General features: G+C 29.5%; 1 protein-coding gene and 1 long non-coding RNA gene across 5 annotated transcripts in view; both read right to left on the minus strand.

Annotated features, from left to right (window-relative positions):
* Positions 1–14,672, minus strand: part of LOC111641552 (transcription factor SPT20 homolog) — a 35,989-nt gene extending 21,317 nt beyond the window's left edge. For 2 of the 4 annotated variants that reach the window (XM_023387732.1, XM_023387731.1), the window contains exons 1-3: positions 14,541–14,672; positions 9,952–10,049; positions 991–1,058 (exon numbers count right to left, since the gene is read on the minus strand). In XM_023387732.1, coding sequence (XP_023243500.1) covers positions 991–1,058; positions 9,952–9,978 — 95 coding nt within the window. In that variant the 5' untranslated portion in view covers positions 9,979–10,049; positions 14,541–14,672. Of the gene's footprint in view, positions 1–990; positions 1,059–7,385; positions 7,468–9,951; positions 10,050–14,540 lie in introns of all 4 variants that reach the window. The other 2 variants (XM_023387733.1, XM_023387734.1) reach the window with 2 other exon arrangements.
* Positions 14,673–16,684: 2,012 nt separating this feature from the next.
* LOC111641568 lies at positions 16,685–22,055 on the minus strand. The gene is made up of 3 exons (XR_002759429.1): positions 21,949–22,055; positions 21,770–21,887; positions 16,685–17,028 (listed from the first exon to the last, which is right to left on the minus strand). It is a non-coding gene; the product is annotated as an uncharacterized LOC111641568 (long non-coding RNA).
* Positions 22,056–23,309: the final 1,254 nt, after the last annotated feature.

Below are 23,309 nucleotides of genomic sequence, written 5' to 3' on the forward strand. Positions count from 1 at the left end.
AAATGCTCTTGAAATGTTCCAAAAATAATTAGGTTCCTTACCAATCACACAGTCATGACTGCTGTGTAAAATACATAAAGTACATACATTAAAGTCCATTATCTGAAAAAATTCTTTTTTATTTATTTATTGATGAAGAATGAATAATGAAGTCATATATATATATATATACACAAGGCCCCAAATTTTTCCTATTAGTCAACATAAAAATAAATATTCAATAATAAGTAAAAAATTTCCTGATAAAGCACATATGACACAACAGACAACAATATGGCATTCAATTTAATGACCAAACAAAATATAAAATATGCATTATAAAATGCTGGACATATATGGTGTCCTCGGGTCTGTAAATATTGGATGCCATGTATGTGTCCTTTGCACTGACAATGTTAATGCATAAAACACAAACAATTTTGACAAATTTAAGTTACATATCTTGTAATTACTTATCTGCATTTTATTCCTTATTGAGACTACCAGAATATTAATTTTTACACTTGAAAGACTTTTTCAATTAATATACTTTGTTCTTAGTTTTCCATTCATATTACAAGAATATGTATCACATTTTTTAGCTACATAAATGACTTTCATACTTTCTCTGGAAATTCATTACATCAGGTAGTTATAATTTTCTTTAAACAATATTTATAATAATTTATATGAAAATATCACAATAGCATGCTTTTGATTTGACTATATTATGTTAACTTCATGAATTTCTTTTAAATATTGCATTGTCATTATTTTCATTATAAAATTCAAAAAATGTCTGTAAAGTAAATGTTTCATTTTATCTCTGTTGCACAAAAATCAAATCTTATGTAAGTATACTTTAATTTATAATATGATGAACTTATATAAAATTTTGTATGTATTTTAATATCAGCAAAATTTTTTAATAAAATATTATTTAAAAATTAAAAGAATAAACTAGGAATAAATATAATTCAATTATTATTATTATATAAACACATAGCATACCATTTGGTTTCTGGTTTAATTTGTTTTAATAAATCCATTGGTCTCTGTTTGACAGTTTGTAATAAAAACTGTAAATTAACAATTTACACTATTAATAAAAATATAACACTTTATAATAAAATAAACATTATAAAAAGATTACAATTGTGAATATATTCAGTTAATTTAAAAATACTCAAAAATATATTTTAAAATTTCAATTAATTATAAATTTACCAGGTACAAACAAATTATTAATTATAAAAATAAACTTAACAAATTTATTGAATAGCATAATTCATACTAAAACCTTTGTTTTCAGCAAAACAGTTTAATTACAGATGTTTTCAGTCTTTTTTAAAGACCTTCTTCGGGTAAAATACAGAACCAAACAAAATGAAAGAATAGAATTATCCAAAAGAGTTCTTTCAGATAATTCAAGTGGAACATGCAATTGAAGTGCTTAGTGAAATCCAACAGAAGTATTTTAGATGGAGGACACTATTACCATTCAGAAAAATTTAAAGTACAATAACCCTAGCTCTTCTTAAACTCTGTGGTTGCCAGCAAGAAATAGCTTAAGGATAATGATGCTGATCTTAATACAGGTTGACAAATCTAAGGATTTGATTATTTTATCCCATTCCTTATACAAGAGGGCATACCAAGCATATATAACTGCTACCAGTTGTATACTGGCATCGGACCATCACTTGGATTGTCTATAGTCTCAAATCAAACACTTCACTTAAACATTTTTGGCTCACAAGTTTTACATGAACAATGTTCTTAGCTTGTAAGCACTAAATTGGCCTTTCTCTATTGCTAGACTTATTATACCACCACAGGACATCAGATTAGCCTTAGAAAATCACTTTACTATTTCAAAAATGAATGCATTTCGGACCTTAAGTCCATTCTCAGCATGCTGTACAATAACTATATTTAAGAAAAAACATGCAAGTTAGATTATATTAACAGTAAAAAGTTTTTTAGGTTGTAATTCCACTTCCATAATTTTGAGATTGATGTTAGCACATTTACGAAAAATACAGTGAAATTGTGACAATTGGTAAAATGACAATGATAAAATATTGGTTACAGATCAGAATTTCTGTGTGCTACAATATTAAAAGGATGGTAACAATTTCATGTACTGCAAATAACTTAAATAAAAATGTTGTAGACTTACATTTAACATGCCAATTTGATGCATAGAACATTAAAATCAAACAAGCAATAAGATGAAAAATATACGTAATAATAGACACTGTTAAAACAATAAAATATAATAATATGCCGATACACTGCTAAAATTGTAAAATAATAAATAATAAACCGATATACTGTAAAATAAGTAAGATGAACCAATGACCTGCAGTACATTCTAGAAAAACTGCCATTTTCTCCCCTGTTTATTTATACACTCCCCCTCCGGTCAAAAATGCATACCACAATTCATGTAATTTTTGGCCATGATTATTTTTCATGATTTTCTCTTTGTGTTTAATTAGTAACAATGTTCTTGTCTATCACCTTCTACACAAGATTGTTTGGTTTTACTAAACTTCACAAAATGGGCATAAATGTTAAACATATCATAGAAAAAAGTTGCTCATCTACCATCCAGATTGAATGCATTCTCAACAAATTTCTTACTTAACTATCTATGACTACAGCATTATTTAGTTCTTGTGAAGAACCTCCAGGACTTGCCACTTCTCAATGAAAAATACATCACAGTTCTTGACTTCACGGCTTTATATCCTTTCATAAGATTGGAACCATGTTTCTGTCATCTACGGGACTTCCTCCTTGATAAAATTTCATACTTCTATGCTACTTCCATATATATTAGAGTTGGCACATCTGGCCACATATTTCTTCTTTTTTTTTTTGTTTTTGATGGCACCATGTACAGTATGTCCAGAATAGAGGTGTTCTCATCACTAGCATACCCCGCGTTTCTTTACGCAGTGAGAGTGTAGCGAAATGACGTCACAAGCAGTGTTGGCCAATTAGAAACCAGCTTCAGTGTGTTCGCTGTAAAGCGCTTCTCGAGCGCTGCATAAAGAAACGCGGGGATAGCGAAGGGGGCATGGGGGTCTATCATGCCCTGGGCACCACTCACAGAGGGGTGCCAAATGGTCTCCAAGACAAACAAGATTTGGGGGGTGCCAAAAAAGTGTCGTGCCCCCAGGCGCCAGATATGTTGAACCATTACGCCACTGGTTCTCATAGGTAGCCAAAGATCTTAAGACTAATTCACAAATGTGAATTAGTCTTAAGATCTTTGTGAATTGTTCTTAAGATCTTTGGAATCTTCAATTTTACTGAAGTATGCACAAGGATGTATGCAAGATATATTGACAATGCATTGATTACTTGGAAACCATGGTGTAATATTGTTGAATTTCTTCCTGACATCAATGTTAACCCAAACAGCTTCATTTTAAACCTTGAACAAGAGAATAATTCCGAAGTATACTTTTTGGATATCTTTATCTCTATATGAGACAGTGTTATTAAGACCAACATTTTTTTAAAACTGACTTACAATCTGCTTTTCATTCCTTGGACCTCTAATGACTTCTTGCACTACAAATTGGAAGTCTTAGAGATTAATTAAATGAGCCTATACATACTGTCAAATGTCCTGTGACAGGATTTAAGAATTCAAGTATATCAAATCTCTTGCTCAATGTTTTGAATTTAAAACTAGTATTATTGAGGCTCTTATAGATAAGTTCTAATTGGAACCCATCAACAACAATAATCAACCTTACAGATGATTCTATAACATCAGATTACATACTTATTTGATATGCAAGACCTTGCCATCATATGTATATGCAAATTACTAAAGCCACCAGACAAAAAATCCTATACAAATGGAATCCAACAATCTGCAAGCTTTTATGTAACAATAAGGATCCTCTAACCCTAGCAATGTTCCAGGAGTATACACCATTCCACTTAAAGACATGAGAGTTGCATATGATCTTCAATACATAGGAGCCACAATTAAAATCTTTAGAAGCAAGATTGAAGTATCATAGGTAGAACATTCAGAAGTCCAACCTGGTTACAGCCCTTGCAGCCTAAGCTCTTCCTCATTCTGTCAATGGAAGCTGGCAACAAGCCAAAATCATTAACAGCATTAGGAATGAGCCTCGCATACATTACACAGAGGTCCTTTACATTTACAAATCTGTCCAATAAGGTAGCTCTATCAACTATCAGGACCTCAATGCCTGTCAACTACCTGGAAAGCTTGCTATGAGTTGCATTTTGGATAACCTTGACATCCTTTTATCTCTACTTTCATGATGTATTCTCCTCCTGCATTTTATTTGCATTGTTTACTTAGTTTATTTTATATTCTCACTTTTATGTATTTTTATATTTCTTATGTATTGTTTATTACGTATTTTTTAACTTTGTTATTTATTTCTTTGTTTATATTTATCATATTTTATTTTTATTCTTTTGTTTTAAAATTTAAATTAACTGTCATTTGTTGCTCCAAAGCTTTTATGTTATATTCTATTTATTCTATATTTTACCTGAAGGTTGTCTTTAAAAAAAGCCAAAAACATTTGTAATTAAACTGCAAACAAAAGTTTTACTGTAAATTTTAAATGTCCACAGTTGCAGTTTATATTCAGTACTTAAATAACACTCTCATAAATTATATTGGTATAGACATAAAATGTTATACTCATATGAGGAAAAAAGTTTAAAATATCTGAAAATACTTTTGGAAACAACAAAAGCATTTTGTGTTCAAATACTAATTTAAATTAAATATTTGTTTTCACAGAAAATTGCCTTCCAAATTTACCTTAAAATATCCTATACTTTTTAAAGCTTAGTAATAAATAGGTAAATTAATTTTATTTAAACAAAAAGTTAATTATTATTAGTAATCAATGTTGAAATATATTTTAATTTGATCATCATGATGGATGACATAAATGATCATTCAAGTCTAGAAATATGGTTTAAAATATATTCTAAAAATGGAAATTGGTAAACAAAATGGCCAGAACTTAAAATAGCATCCTCTCTAAATAGAGAGGATGCTATTTTAAGTTCTGCACTAACATTAGATTAAAAAAAAAGAGAGAGAGAATAAGACCAAAAATGACTCACTCCTTGGTCATATAAGACTAAGTCCATATTGCTTTAAATTAATCACTTATAAATCATCAAATATGAAATGGTAGCAGAACCAGACCAATTATAAAAACTCCAGTAAGCAAAGACCTAGGGACAGAGAGGGTAACAACAAAAAGAAGACAACTGGATAGATTAGTCAGCTAAGCTGACTAATCTATCTAGTTGTTAAAATATATTTTAAACCATATTTCTAGACTTGAATGATCATTTATGTCATCCATCATGATGACCTGGATCCCATTTTGAGTGCTTGGCTATAATTTGACTGCCCATATACATAAGACATCACACCAAAGAATTGCCCTGAGAAAAAAAGAATTTCTTTAGAACCTCATACTATGTCACAGCCATAGTTATTCATCCCTAGAACCCTCATATCAAGAGGATGACATTGGTTGGAAAGGACAAATAATTTTCCTATCTTTCAGAGTTCTTTGTGGGGGAGTACCATGACAGACACATACATCATTCCTATAATTTAATGTTGTTTGAATTATATCTTGTGTACTATAATGTTTGAAACAGTGCTTCTTTGTAAATGCTGAACAAACTCCTTTTTATGAAATAAGTAGATTAATTTAAAAGTTGCCAAGTCATAATATTTCTTTTTGTATTGGGTTGAACCAAAAGTTTGTTAAGGTATTTACATAATTGCTTGTCTGTGGTGCCTCTGTTGTGCTTATCAAGTTTTAACTTGTTTAGGCTGACATTACGAATATATGCATATTTATTACGTAAGTTTAATTACAGCTATTTTTTAAAATTTTGTTAACTTTTAAGAAAAAAAACACATTAAAATGGAAGATAAGAAGAATTTTCGACGTCTGATACTCTATTATTTCTGAAAAGAAAAAAATGCAACAAAAACTCAAAAAAAAAAATATGTGCTGTATATGGGGAGGATGCAGTTACTGATCAAACATGCCAGAAATGGTTTTCAAAATTCAGGAAGGGAGATTTTTCTCTCGAAGATACACCTCAGTCAGGACAACCTTCAACCTTAGATGAGTCCATAATGGCTTTAATTCAAAATTATTGGCATAAAACAACACGAGAGATAGTCGATATCTTAAAAATATCCCAAACATCTGTTGTCAGACATTTGGCTAGCCTTGGATATACTTCCCGTTACGATGTTTGGGTTTCCCATAAGTTAAGTGAATGAAACCTTATTGAGCGTGTTTCTGTATGTGATTCACTTTTAAAATGCAATGATGATGATCCCTTTTTAAAGTGATTAATAACAGGTGATGAAAAATGGATCATTTACAACAATATTCAATGCAAGAGATCTTGAAGTAAGCCAGGTGATCCTCCAGTGCAACAACCTAAAACTGGTTTGCATCCCAGAAAAGTAATGATTTCAGTTTGATGGGACTGGAAAGGGGTTCTTTATTACGAGCTTTTACCCAACAACCAAACAATTAATTAATTTAATTCCAATAAATATTGTCTTCAACTGGATGAACTAAAGGCTGCAGTGCATCAAAAACATCCGGAACTTGCAAATCGACGGGAGTGGTATTCCATCATGATAATGCAAGACTGCACATGTCGTTAAACGTGCGCCAAAAACTTCTAGACTTTAACTGGGATGTTTTGAGTCACCCTGCATATTCTCCAGATATTGCTCCCTCAGACTATCATCTTTTTCGTTCATTGCAGAATAATTTAAATGGCATAGAATTTCAATCTCTAGAAGGTATCAAAAATCACATCGATAATTTCTTCAATCAGAAACCCACCCAATTCTACACAGACAGAATTATGAAACTACCCGTCAGGTGGCATAAGGTTATCGAACAGAAGGGTGAATACATTGTGGATTAAAGGTTTTTATTTATTTCAAAATAGTATGTTTTATTTCTTTCTAAAAACCAAATGAACTTTTGGTTTAACCCAATATTTTTAGCCCAAAACACACAATGAAATGTCCCAAATTAACTAAATAATTTATTGTTAGTTATACAGACTGCTGAGCAAATCTAGTACTGATCATGATAGTCTATCTTAAAGTGCTACAAAAATGTTACTTTTTTAACATCTCAGAAACAATACAAAATATTTAGTTGAAATTTTTTGTATGGTTTGTGCTACAAGAAGATTTTTAAAGGTTTTTATGTATGATTTTTTTCACCTTGGGCAGAGATCTAGAGATGACACATTTCTTTACAAAACATATGTGATGCCACTAAAATCTAATTAATTTTCACAATTTAAAATAAGAAACTAACTCATCTTCATTCTTCCATCATGTCCAATCACCAAAAATAAGTTTTACTTTGCAGAGACAGCCTTTTATTAGAAGCTACACCTCTGCAAAATTATGTAAAACAGTTAAAAAATTAACTGATGATAAACCAAAATATTTTAAAATTTATATATACAGTGGTACCTCAGGATACAAATGCCCCAGCATACGAAATTTTCAGGGTACAACATGAATTTTGAACATAATTTTGCTCCACAGTACAAACAAAAACTCACCATACGACATTACATTAGTTCACAGTGCCATTTTTTATTCACTTCTGTTCATTGATCCCAGTCTGCGTGTTTGCTTCGTCCTGGAAGGATCTCGCTCGATAAAGGAAATCTTGTATTATCAGAAAGTGACTGATTTTATTGAAAATAAACATTCCAAAAAGCTTCACACTGGCCATATTGCTGCTCAGAGTAATGACATTTGCCTAAGTCATTTTAGAAACATTTTAAAAACTAGGCAAAGCCAAACCTCTTTGGATAGATATTTTACCGAGCAACCTCTATCCAGTGAAGTGAAAGTGCTGAGTTTTTTCTTTTTTTCTTTTTTTTTTTTTTGTACTCTTTTCGCCTGTGGGCACTAAGAGGGCCTCTTTTTGCAAGCCCATTATGGGTTCAGCCAGGCCCACAATGGGGCTGCCGGGCGAGTCCCCCAGAGTGGTAGGCTGCCACCTTGACCACTTGGTCATCCGGCTGCGTTAAAGTACTGGTGGAAGTGAAGGAAATACAGCAAAAAGCAGTGAATAAAATGTTTTAAAAAAAAATATATATATATATATATATAACAGAAAAGTTAAAAAATTAGTGTTAAGTTATTTTTAAGTTATTGTTACCTTATGTTATGTAAGTTAAATTTTAGTATCATTTCCCTTCTTCCTCTCCTCCTCCACCAGTTTACACCTCTACCGTCATCTATCCTCAAAAGTCCGCAAATAAAACTACATTTTTTTAATCAATTTTTATTCTATTATAGTTATTTATACATTTACAACTACAAAACACATTTTTACTAAAGTTACTTTTTTTTCAATGTACTACTTAGCTTTAATTTGAGTGTGTTTTTCATGTTGGAACGAATTATTTGGTTTTACATGTAATCATATGGGGAAAAATGATTCACCTTATGACATTTTCATGATACGATCTCAGTTTCGGAACGGATTAATTTCGTATCCTGAGGTACTACTGTATTTTCAATTAAAATGGCAGACAGTATATTTCACAATTTAAAATATAGAAAAAATGAAGTTGCCTTCATTCTTCTGTCATGTCCAATCACCAGGTTTTACATAATTTTACAGAAAATGAATAAACGGCTGTCTCTCAGAAGAAAATTATTATTCCTGGTAATTGGGCATGACAGAAGAATGAAGACAACTTAGTTTCTTCTATATTTTAAACTTGCTGTTACCTGCAACTTTACCCGTGCAGATTTTGCAAGCAAACACCATTTATATTCAGTAGAAGTTCAGACACATGTACTGCATATCTCGCCAACCACGTGACTGCACTACACGGTTACATATCTCATATACACATGCGTCTTGCCCCTTGCCACCCACTGATGCCAAAAATATAATGCTTACCTAGATGATATCTTTTAATTTATATGAATGTTTAACGGAATAATATACAGCCTATGTCCCCCTGAAGGCCCATTCTAAATATTGGTGAAAGAATTTTTGAAATCAGATGGGTAGTTTCAGAAATTACCTCCTACATCCAAACTTACAAACTTTACCTCTTTATAATATTAGTATAGATTATGAAATATATCATCAGCCATTTTAATTGAAACTAATTAATTTTGTTGTTTTTTTTTAATCTAAGATTACTCAAACATAATGCAATACAAACATGATAAAATAAAACTTTCTTTGCTACATTTGATATAGATTAAAATACAGTTCTCAAATAGTAAGAAATGTTGCACATGTGATTGAAATGGAAGATATTAAAAAATTTTCTTAGTAATTAGATGTGAGTATTTATGTAATATCTGATCAATGTGCAAACTTAAGTGACTTAGCTACAACTGAGTCACTTTAGCATTTTCTGTCTCAGTTGTCCATCATCAGGACAACTTGAGAAAAACTTGTTATTAAAGTAAACCTCAATAAAGCATTTTTTTGTTTATATTTTGGTTATAATAGTAGGCAAACACAGAAAATGGTTCATTTATAAGTTTCAAATTATTAACAGAACTATCTATAAAGTTTTAATTGACTTAAATTTAACAGAATGTAGTAATTAATATTAATAATAATAATAATAACTGATAATTAGTAATTTGTTTGGCTGATTAATCAATCATTACACATTGTCACTACAGTCATTGTCATTGCTTAATATCTAATACTTTTCAATATGAAGCAAATTGTTATTTTTTTAAATGTTTCTAATTATTCAATTTACACATGACAAAGTTTAACTCTCATTCTAATAAGCATCTATATTTGTAGCTTATTATGGCAAAAATTCATTAATTTGAAGTAGCTTTATAATAAAAATATTATCAAAATACCAACAAATACTTACATCAGCATATTGGCGTGCTGTTTCCATGTCTTAATTTTTCTCCTTTAATATCTTAATATCACTGATTTTCTTTTTTTTTCTTTCTTATTTTATCATTTCTATAAAAAAATAATTGAAAAACAAATTTTAAGAATTATATATTCATTTCTTAAAAATCTTAAATATTAAAATTTACAAAAGAAAAATTAATTGAAATCTATTTTTTATAGTAATTATGAATTATCAAAAAAATTTGTTGTTATATTTTAAATTGAAATATAATACAATACAATCACATTCAAAGCTATGCTAATCAGCATTTATATTTTTCCATAAAATTAATAGTTTTGTGAAGAAGCCATCTTAAAACCTTTTAAACTGTAAAATATTTTCATATGGTTTTCAAACTATTTGGCATTTTCATAGTTTTTTTCTTTTAAAATTGTGAAGAAACAGATGATAATGAAGAGCTAGTGTAATATCTGGAGTGTTTTATTGCATAACCTGCACTTCCTTTTAAGAAATAATTCATGAAATATAATAAAAAAAGATGATGCATTCATAAATTATTTCAAAGTAAAATTTACATTTTTAAACATATTTAATGATTAATCTTGGAATTGTGTTTAAACTATCAAGAATATTGGTATGAAGCAAAATCAATAGTATAGGAAATTGTGTTAAAAGTATTAATTCTATTTAATGCAAAAACCTTTTCAGATTTTTTAGCTCATTTTCAAAAATAATTAAAGATTTTTTTTTTGAAACAAAATTATTTCAATTTTTTAAGACTAAAATGTTTAAAACTGTAGGCATGCGTGTTAAATACATTTCTTTTTATAAATTGATAAGTGTAAATTCACAATTCATGAGTACTTTGTTACATAAATTCCTGTGATATACAAGGGCAAGAGATTTTATTCATTTTTTTATTTAGTTGATTTGTACATGTGGATAACAATACAGTCATCTCTTAAATGTGGATTCATTGTCTGGTTCAACTGGTCCATAAAAATTGGCAGTTTCCAGTTATATGTTTCTTCATTTATGTAGTTTTTTCAGATGGTCCCTTCAAAAACATAAAACTGAGATTTTAGTGGATGTTTTGTGTGATGCACTTAAATGATTTTACTTTAGGTATTGTTTCCTAATTTGTTGCTTTTACAGCAATGGATTGACAATAATTGTAATTTTACTACTGGTGGCAAAACTATATTCTTTCAAGTTTGTTCTAAAAAAATAATTATATTTCTGCAACTTTTTCCAATTCTTATCACTAAAGTTGAAGTCACACAAATGCATTTTCCATTTACAACAGCAATTGTCAAAGCATTGGAAATAATTCTGATTATATTTTACAAGATGAGCTACTAGACATTTTCAAGGACTGGCAAAAATAATGGCAGAAGTGCATTGAATTCCATACTTTGAAAAAGATCACAGCTGTTATATTCTATAATGATTATAATGTGACAAAAAAAAATCAGTCTTTATTTGCTTTGACTAGGTCTTGTATAATTAATACAAGAGTTGCTGTTTAAAATTCATTCAAAAAATAAGATTATCAGCACAAAACCTTTCTCACTAATTTCTAGCCTTATTAACTGGAGTACAAACGTTTTCGGCCTTCTTAATAGGCCTTCCTCGGGTACACTTTGTACTCCAGTTAATAAGGCTAGAAATTAGTGAGAAAGGTTTTGTGCTGATAATCTTAGAAATAGTTCTAGCTACATATGCATAGTAGTATTCAAAAAATATTTTTATTGCCATGATAATATAACAGAATTATATTTAAATATTTTACAACAAATTATTTGTCAATAATGATCATATTATCTACCTTGTTGATATTTCAAACTATGCAAAACGTACAATAGTTGAAGACCACCTGGTTTGTCAAGTTTAGATAATACAGAGTGACAGTAAGCAGAGAAAGAAATATACAATACAATGAAAATTGGCAAACACTGAATCATGTATAGATTATGCATGTTTTTGAACAAACTGAAAAACAAATGAAAAAAAGAACTGCAAGGCAATAAACTGAATTGATGGGATTAATTGAGATATGGTTAAAGTAGAAAAAAATTATAAAAACATCTGTTAATATTGTGATTTTCTATAAGGGTAGTGTGAGACACTAAAGTGCCACAATGACACCACAAATTATAGTGTTGAGCAGTGTCATAACACTTCTTACATGTATTACTAAAAGTATAAAAAAACACAATAGCTTTACATCGCTAAGCAAGAATGCCAAAAGAAAAAATTACCAAGTTGGAGTACCACTATAAAAAAGGTTGAAAAATACTGTACTAAGAGAAAAAGGACAAATTCAGAAATTGCCAAAAAGTTGATAGTATTTGATGACATTCAATTGTAAAAACCAAAAGTAAATAACTATAATAATATAAATTATTTTATATGGAAAGCTTTCTTAATAATGAACTACCAGAAAGAAAAAGAAGAGAGTTTTTCAATAATGTTATTCATAATTCAAGGTTATTTTTTTATATAATGAATATTATAACACTTATTTTATATTAATATTTTTTATTTGTTTGAATTGTTTTGAATTTTGATCATGAAACTTTAAACATTAAAAGCAGACTATAACAATATTGGAATGGAGACAGATATTTTATATACATAAACATTATGCTAATAAATAAACTGACCCTTTATTTATAACTATTAAAATATTTTAATATCAAATTTTCAAAAATAAATCTAATAAATTTTGATTATTATCTTTCTAACATTTTGTTTTATAAAGTTATAATTAAATACACTAAAAAACTAAAAATCCCACAGTTTATAACCATAACTTTTACTTTCTAAATAAAAGCAAACATTTTTGGTTTTTTTAAAACAACCATCTTCAGGTTTCTAAAAGAATTCAAATATAACATACATAATCTAATGTTGAATTTAAATTCTTTAAAATGTACCCAAAGCTTCATAGGACTTTCCATGCCATACAGTATATTGTTGTCTCTATAAAAATCAAGTATACTCATTTTTATTTAGAAAGTAAAAGTTAAGATTATAAACTGCTGAAATGTTGGTTTTTTTTAGTGTATTTAATTTGAAGGCATCCAATTAAAGGAGGTAATTATAAAGTTATAGAGTCAAGTCAAATAATTACGAGCTTTTCCACTGCAGATGTTGCACACATCTATAAAGTCAGAAGGAACATGTATCATGGTCATATACTGCATGTGTATAAGACATATTTTGAATCTATACAAATAAGAGCAGTCTCTACCATGGGCACAGGTTGCAATTTATCAGACTCAGCATTTCCAAGACAGTAGACTTCATAAAAGAATCATATGCTACAGTAGTGAAGGTGTATCAGGACTGGCTGAGTATAACACCTTTGACTACTCAACATGCCAATTGTAGAAGTCCACATGCTATTCATGCCAGAGATAAACATGACTGCAATGGTTAGGTTAGGAGTGGTGATCAACATGCTAGTGTTGAACCGAACATCTAAGTGTAAGTGGAGCCACAAGGAAGGTCTCCAACATGACAGTGCAGTAAACCCTGTTGTGTCAACACACAACAGGGCTTTGGAGCAGATACTTATTGACAACATCCATGCCAATGCAATTTCATCACAAACAATACTAGCACTAAATTCTTGCTAAATGGCAGAGGGTTGTCCTCTCCAAGAGTCACAATTTTTGTTCTACCGAGTGAACAGACAATAACATATTTAGTATCAAGCAGAAGCCAAAGAGATAGAGACAGAATTCGGCAAAACCAGTATTCTACTTATAATATCATAAAACCACAATAATTTTAGAATGCATTTACATATTTAATCTCCAACAAACATATTGGGCAGACAATCATATAGTAAGTTATTAGTCTGCCAACAAAAAAAAAAAAAAAAAAAAAATTCTGGTTTTAATCCAATCTAGAAATTTCACAAACTTTTACACATAAGGACAAGACATCACTGCTGTTTCCTCGACCATTCCATTAGACCCGATTGCAAGTAAAGTTTACTATAACAAACACAATCAATAATTTATAAGTTTAATTTCCAAATTTTAAATATAAAAATAGCATTCCCACATTAATTTAACATTACTCATTCAAACTGAAAAAGAATATTTTAAGAATATAAATATATTAATTTAAATTATCTAGTAACTGTTATAAATCATTTTCTTCTATACTCATCATATACGGTAATGGCAGTTTCATCATTACAGAGCTATTTCGACATATTAAAAACATATTTTGAAGCATTAACCTTAAATTTTTAAATCCTTATGAAAATAACTGTCAACTTTTGCTCCCTGTAAATATCACATAAATAATTACATATAATGTTGCGTAGCTAATGAGAGCAACCATTGATATAATAATAAGCATTGGCATCATACTAAATATTACTGCATTAATAAACACCTGGAAACACTTTAATATTTGCTTCTTCGTCATTTATAGCAGACACAAGTTCATTGATCTTAATATCGTCTTATACGAACATTAATACTTGTGCTATATATTAAAGTATTGTAATCTAATGTAAATTACATATACGAGTACATATATAATCATAATACAATCAGTGATTAAAAGTTACTCACTATGCGTATGTATAAATATATAAATATTAATATAAAACCAACTCGCCGACGTTACTCGTATAGTACTGAAAACCCTCTAGTGGTGCCTTTCGGAAATAATTTTAAACTCTTAAATTGGGATTGCACGCAGTGGCACACCCAGAGGGGGGTCAAAAGATTCTGACACCCTGCAAAGAAAAAGGAAAACTAGGAAGTTTTCCATAATTTTTTAATTAACATACCATACAGTAATATAAACAAATGTATATATATATATATATATTCTTTCTATACGGTACGAGATGTCCCAAAACTTCTTATTGGTGCTATTGAAATAGATTAAAATTGAAAGAAATGTTTTAATGACACGATTTTATGTCTATTTATTTACATGAAGCTATGAAATTGGCTGGTTTGATATGATATTTATAATATTTCTGAAATATAAACATTTCAAATACATATTTTATTTTATTTTATAACCTACATTTTAAAAGATTAATGTTAAAGATTCTGTTTCTGATACATCTTTCTAATTTCTGGTGTTATGAAAACAAAGCATTAGCTTTGACTTTCACTAGCTTGTCATTCTTTGGAAAACTCGTACTCGAAAAAAAAAATCCGATATTGCTTCCTTTTGCCCTTCAATTTATAAGTAAAACAACTGTAGCATTAATAATGACAGGCTATCCTATGGGGAAAAATAGATAATTGCCTGGGATCCCAATGAACAGAAGGCCCGAACCAATCTTTCATAAAGAAACATTTTCCCCCAAAAAAAATGTCTGAAGTCAACGTCGTACAAACCCTAATTCAGATTTGCCTGGACGTCCATGAAGCTATAATGCGCCACTGTTCAGCGGTAAGTTATAACTTCATGGCCATAAACACCTCGGCCATCAGGACATATGATACCAGGTCTGCCTGTGACTTTATTACTTCGTTCCTGGAAGCTCCCCGTTTCCTTGCCAATGCGAAGGGAATTTACAATCGCACTCTATCAGGACAGATTGTAATTAATGATGTGATTTATTACATTTAAAAGTATATCCATAGTATTTTTAATAGTTATCCTTCTGTTGTGTGTTAATTTATTTCAGATAATTGAAATATTTTAAAATTACAGTACATACAGTATGTAAAGGAAATAATATAGGCCAGGGTAGGAAACGTTTCTGAGCCCGCCTGCCCTATAGTAAGCATGCTTATCTTAAATGATATTTATGCTTACAAAGTTTTAGACTTCAAATAATGACGTTTAAATAAATTAAACGAATATGCTTTAATTAGAATGAATGTAAAAAACCTGATTGAAAAAAGACAGATGAATAAGTGACCGACACAGTCGTATGATTTCGTTATGTCTGCCATATTGACATGCCACATGTTTTACGCTTTCTATTACTATTAACTACTGTATTTGTGGTGAGTTTCGTGGAATTCATGTCACCCTATCCTTATTAAAAGTGGATCAATTTTAGTCAGCTGTCCAACGGGTGACGTGACTCACAACTATTGTAATAGCTTGACCATTTATTCTCCTACTCTCGAATTGTTGAGACGTAAAATAAAGTTTGCTTTGTTAATGTTAACATTGGATCGAATGAATCATTCATAATCTTGTCTCTATGCCACCTCTCTCTTTCAACAGAATCATTCGTCATCTACAAATATAATGGAAATATTGTGACTTAACTTGAAGAATTGTTTTCCTGAGTTATCATTTCAATCATTGACAAATAAAACGAGAAAGATACATGTATACAGTAATACCCCGACTTACGCGGTTATCGCTCGGTCCCACCTATCGCGTAAGTTCGGGGTATTACTGTATTTGTTTCAATCTAACACTATCGGAAAAGCAAAGGAGATAAAAATGTGAGAATTCGAAAAATTATTTGTTAGTTTATCTCTTCGCATTTTATTACATTTAAATTTATTTTTAATGGTTTTTCTCCCTTGATATAAGATGTGCAAACATGGAATAAAAAGACGTGAATTAAATAGTAGAAATTATATTATTGAATATACAAAACGATTTAAATTTATAATAAATCAAGCCACACTCTGCTCATAAACATAACACATAAAAAGTAAGTATATTTATTATAATAGAATTTTACATTATTAAATCGTATCTGTTTATTGAAATATTCATGGAATATGTTATGTTAATTAAATTTTAATAAGTTTCAAAGAATTTTTCATGTTTTAATATAAATAAAAACTATAAAGGGTTATACTGTAGGTCGAAGGGAAAATATTCTCTTGATAAGTGTCAAAAATTCGAGTTTAATCGAATTTGCAAGTGTTTAAAGGAGAAAGAGTGAGAAAGAAAAAGGAAAAAGTTTTGAAGAAATTCATTCGTCGTCGGTTTTGTTACGTCGACTTCTTCGCTGCTGCAACTTCTCCTGAAGTCCTTGATTCATCCTCTCCTTTCTCATACTCCTACTGCGATGAAGCTCCTGCATATCTTGCTCATGTTGTCGACGCAGTTCGTCCACTTTCCCTGTGAAAACAAGTTTTTTGTTAACAATACGCATCAATAGAAAAATGTTTTAATAAAGAAAGAGATGAACACGGATTTATTAATTTAAATATTCATGAGATGGAGTGATGCCATTAAAGAAAATAACAGATGTACAGTACAGTGACACTGTACACACATTCTATAGCCATACTGCACAATTTCCATGAAATATCAAACATTTTCTTTAATATTTAGTTTTACAAAGTTAATATATATTTCTACTTCAAAAGATGTATCTGTTACAATACAATTTCAAAAATATAGAAAATCTTTAGTTATTGTTATTTTTTCCAATAATAAACTATTTACAGATGTATATAATTCATTAAAACTTTTATAAATAATACAGTGATCAAAATTAATGTTGTAATAGAAAATTTAAAAAATAATAATTAATTGAAATAACTTGTTTTTGCAGTTTAAGTGATAAAAGGCTGATCTCAAACTTAAAGAGGTGGAGAATAATTGAGGAAGGTCAGAAATAGTCTTTTTAGAAACAATGAATTCAAATGTTTGTTTTCATATCACAAAATTGAAATTTAACAAATAATTCTCTTTTGTAGATTAATTTGACTAAATTTTGATAATGTTCAAATAGGTAAAAGTTTAATTACTTGGTATACCAATTACTTTTTGAAGTTATAATTATAAAGGGAAACATTTCAAATTTTTTTTTAAGTGGGAAATATTAAGATAAAAAATTGTGTGTTACACTAACTGCACTTTATTTATAATTTAGGTCTACTCAGATGTATTAAGCCTGATTTAAGTTCTTCCATACAGAATCTAGTGTTCATTAAGTATAGCAGAATGACATCATTTTATCACATTCTCATACTTTATAGGGGTGTTGCATCATCTCTGCTTTGTGAACATGGAAGTTTCTAATAAACTAATATTTAATTGTTAATATCATAATTTAAAAAATTTTTAATCTTTGACTTAAATTAATTTTCTTATAAAATGTGGAAAATCGTGTTTAAGAATCAGAAATCATAATGAGATTTTCTCAATTCTGATTAATTGTCCCATCAGTACCAGATATATACTCCAATATTGCCTTTATGGTGAAATTATTCAAAGACAGACTATTATATAGGCTCTTCATTCAGATCTGTCAATAAGAGAATAAATGAGCATTTCTCAGTTTTTACTAATTGCATAAAGATTTAAACCTTAATCATTAATTTAATGGGCTTCAGACAGAAGAAAGTAGGGGACAAGTCTATTTTGAAAAATAAATCTAATCTTCCACTCAGGTTCCTAGAACAATTATATATTCACAGCTGTGGACAAACTCAGTAATAAATAAACTTGATGCATATATGTTAACCTAGAAATGCACATAGTTTTCTGTAATGCAATTGTTTAATTGCAAAAATGAAACAGTTTTTAATATGAATTCATACAATTTATGCCAAATAATTGTGATTAAAAATATACAACCAGACCTACTTTTACATTGCAATTGTTACAAATTGAACTGAGTGATATGGAAAGGCATGAATGTGCACACACTGTCAACTTTTCAGTATAGTATAGTAGTATTTCATTTGTAATAATAAAGTTACTACAAACATAGTTTCTATGAAATCCGAGTCATTAACTTGTCAAAATTTTGATAAATATATCACAGTGTACACCTATTGTTATTTTTCCATGATTATAGTTTTTCATTTGTTACAACAGAAAATCACATATGCATTTCTAGGTTTAGGCAGAACATGGGTTTGGTTAGCATCTAAGTGTGATATCCTCTATATCATCAATCTTAAAAAAAAAAAAGCTAAATTTGGTCAATTTTAAGTTATTTCCTAATGTTTAAGATCAATTACTGTAGTACAGTTATATTTTCTTCTTTGCTCCTTTCTATTTTAAAGACATTTGAAATTTCTTTATTTTGGTTTTTACTTTATGTACTTTTATTTAAATTTGAATATTTATATAAACAAAATTTTTTTGCATATTATTATTTATATGCCTATAAATTCCCACTGTCATCCATCTGTCCTTCCTTAATTTCAAGAATGGAGTTAGATAGGTGAAAGCAGAGACCAGGAAACCATAGGGGCAGGAGGCCCCTATTAACTATATACGAACTTCTGATACAAAAGTCACATTATTTCAATTTTAAAAATTTTCCCTAACAGGAATTAGAGAGATGATCATCATGACTCTGCTGCTAATAGGAAAAGTATGATGTACAGTACAGTGGCTTGCTAACAGGGAAAGTATTACATAAAGGACAAGACAGTATTAATTTGGGGTGAAGAGTATATATTTTAAATTAAATAAATAAAAAAATTATTATTAAAAGTTGCAACCTGGCATTGTGACAACGTCACAATAAATAATTTTTCCCCCTTCCAATACCTCACAGATCAATACTTTTGTGAAATTAAATAAAAATAATTATAAAACAGTGTTTAAATATTTTTTATTTTATTTTTCAAATTTAAATTTGTAATTTTTAAATTTAAAAAATTCTATTCCATTTGCTCTGACAGCTAAGAATGAACTAAGTGAAGGTCAAAAACATTTGATTAAATATTTTTTGGTAGCCAGAACTTCAATAGTATTGTTTTATTATTAGTATCATAATAGTGCCAAGTTTCATAGACTTTCACTAGTTTTTTCTTTTTCTTTTTTTTGTTATAAGAGTCTGAAGAGGCCAAATAGTAAACCTGAAATGCACATCCCTAATTAATCAAGTATCTACTGATTGAGTGTGGCTTCCCAAAGGAAAGAACTGACAAATAGATTCAATAAAATAGAAAAGATATGAGCTTGAAAGAACTATTGAAAACCTTACCTTGTACAGTAATAAGATATTGTTCTACATGCTGGAGAGAGTGGCTAATCAAGCAGTTATAATAATTTAATACTACAAATTTAATTCACAAAAATATCACAAAAATGTATTAATTCATCCTGGCATTTTTAATTAATTTTTTAAATTAATGTTTTTTAATTTAATACTACTTAACTGTGCTGTACTGAGAAGAATTAAATTTAAATTTAAAGGACTATATTTATAGATTATTCTTCAAAAAACTTAAAATAATAGACAAGAGAAAAAAATTAAAATCATCAATAGAAAATAATAAAGTTAAATAAATTTCATATCTCACTATCAGATTTTAGAATCCATAATTATTCTTAAGAATTTTTGAAAGATAGGTTAGGAGAGATTTAATTATGCCTGGAAAAACTTTTTTCTATCACCAGACTTACTGATTAATTCTAATTTTTGTTGAAAAATACTTTTGAGTGCATTGAGAGAGAATGGATACTAGGAAAACAAGCCTACTTAAAAAATGACACACATGTGATAGAAATGTTTCACTTATTCTTTCTCTAAATTAATTCAATACTAAATTTGGGTTACTTAAANAAAATATTAAAAATTTATGATAATAATTCAAATTTTGTGGGCCCTTGACACTGGAGGTCCAGGGATTAAGCCCTATTAATCTCTATTTAGATCCGCTCCTGTACACAATACATGTATGCTGACTGGTTACCGCAAGCTTTCGATACAATCTGGCCGTGTTAAATGCTTTGAATGGCATCATGCGCGCTCATTTGTTTGCTGCGGCAAACCTCCACACGAGCAAGCGATCGAGTTCCCGCAAGCATGGCACGAACTTAAAACGGCTAGCCGCTAGCTGTCAATGAGAAAGCAAACACAAATGTTAAAAGAGTATACACGTTAGAATAAATTATTATTGGTATATTTGTTCTCATATAAAAAGTATATTGACAGTCAAAACTGTCTCTTAGGCATGCGGGCGCATGCTAAGCAAGCCCAGAGAATTTTTTCCTGCTAAAAATCCTATCGTGGATGAAAGTTTCATTCAGGAGGACATTTGTACATTGTGGTTTCCGAAAACAGAAACCACCACAATGCACAAATGAACCACTAAACATTTTATATTCCTTTTGGTTGTTCTTGGTATGAAAACAGTTGAAATACATCACCTAATGATTACTATCTCCTTGGCTAATTAAATTTCCTGTTGGCTATAAAATTTTTCCATTAGATTTTTAAATGCACTTTTCAAAACGTGTATTAATTACGTGTAGAATTAAGATTGGAAGGGGTTGCAAAAAGTACATCATTGTACACGATGAAAAGGCAGTGGTTAAGGCATTGTCTACGTGTACATTTTTAATGGTGTTAGAGGCATTCGAATTTGTTCTTATAAGCCTAATAATTAGTCATGTGAAAAGCTATCAGGTAGAAAATATTTGCAGAGCTTTTTAAAGTCATTTCTTCAATGTCAGGAAGGTCCATGAACTAACTTGCACGTAATTAAAAGAGATTTGTCAAAAGTACATCATTGGAACAGGAAAGAGAGGGAGTTAAAAATGACTTGAAAACTGTACACGTAATTAATAAACGGTCCTTTCCAAACAAGATCAAGGTCACGTTATGTTTTTAATATATCCCAGTAACTAAGTGGAAGTGTTTTTCAGCTACATTAATTTATATGATTGTCTGCGTTTTAAGTAAAATGGTATTGCTGTTATGTTTCCATCAAAACCGAATAGAATATTTTTAATATCGGAAATTAAACTAGGGTTTGTGAAATCCTTCATTGTGATGTGTGATGAGAAATATCTGTAAGCATGATTCTAATGAAATTCATTTTCGTCCAGCAAACGAAATGACTATATCATAACTGCAATAAATGCCAACAATAAACGTTTGACTTACCGACCAATTGGTCTCGGTTGGGGGTGGTAGGCAACGTCAGAGGCGAGGGAGAGAGAGTAGGGGCAGATGGTGACAGATACATTTTTGCTTGCTTCCTATGAATTTCTCTTGCAACAATCTGAAAAAGAATATCTTATATTTCTAAATTGGCGAAAATTTCATTTGGAAAAAATACTTACCGTAAATTGAGCGCTGTAATGTTTCTAAAGCAATATCGGCAAGAGTTAAAGGTATTTCTGTTATTGAAAACAATGCCCACGAGATTATGAAATCACGTGATTTTACAGATCCAATTGGAGAGAATATACATTCTTATTTGTTTCCGTTGGTAACATCGAAAACGAAACATCAAAAAACCAGTATTTGCTGCGTGTTTGGAATACCCGCAGTGACGTAATCAGAGACAGAGTTGCCAGAATCTGATTTGTTATATATAAAGAATGTATAGTAACAGAACCTCAAGATGGCGCCTACAGGCCTTAGAAACACTTAGCTGCATTGTTGCCATCTTTCAGTATAATCTGTAAAAATAATTAAATGTATCTATAAAGATTAGTGAATAAAAATCAATTTCAGTAAAAAATGTATTGAGATTTTTATTTTTGGATAAGTAAGACGATGTCTGAAACTGAAATCTCATTAAAAAATCATTCAAAAACGACGCGTTACACACGCATTCCGTCAAATTCTATGGCAACTTCTTCGTAAACAAAAGCAATTACAGTCACGCAATTAGTTTTAAGTCGTATAGCAACTAATTCATCGTCACAACAAATTTATTGCGACTATCAAACGTTGCTAAATGACACGTTTTAAAATAAACGTGACGCATCAATCGGTCGATAATCGTATAAGGTAACAGTATTAAAAACAATTAAATAATTTTTTAATATGTGCATCATTGCGTTTTAAACGTACGCTATTTGATGTGCCCATAACCATGATTTTTTTAATGTTTAAAACACTTTTTTAGAACACTACAAGAAAAATTAATTTTATCAGCTCTATATTCAATTCATGCTTCGTGGCATTTATGATTATGTTTGTTGTTTTTATATACAGTATTGTATTAGAATTTTATCAAAATCTAGCAATTATTTCTTTTTAATAATTGCATCTAAAACTTCTGAAAATAGCAGAAAGTACTGAAATGTTCTAATAAATATCTAAATGCAATCGGCAAATAATAACGATAGAGTAATCTGAAAATATCTAGAAAAAATTTATTCGTAAACAGGAAAAAACAAGAAAGTATTGAACCATCGTATGACCTTATGAAAGATGAAAAGCATTAGCCAAATATTGTGTTTGCCTTATGGGAAAACTAATATAAAAAAAAAAATAGTCACTCCTTATTTTTAATAATATTTCTGAATATTACACAAAAAACTTCAGGATGTCGGACAACAAAAAAATTTAACCATGGTTAATTTTACGATTAAAAATTTAATCTTGAGTACATCTCATTTTCAATTACAAATTGCAATTTACAGATAATTCTTTTATGTAACAAAAACTTGAAAGAAAATTAAAATATATA

Source organism: Centruroides sculpturatus, unplaced genomic scaffold, assembly GCF_000671375.1.
Source record: "Centruroides sculpturatus isolate CEXI.00-Female unplaced genomic scaffold, Cexi_2.0 scaffold1576, whole genome shotgun sequence".
In the NCBI taxonomy this organism is placed as follows: domain Eukaryota; kingdom Metazoa; phylum Arthropoda; class Arachnida; order Scorpiones; family Buthidae; genus Centruroides; species Centruroides sculpturatus.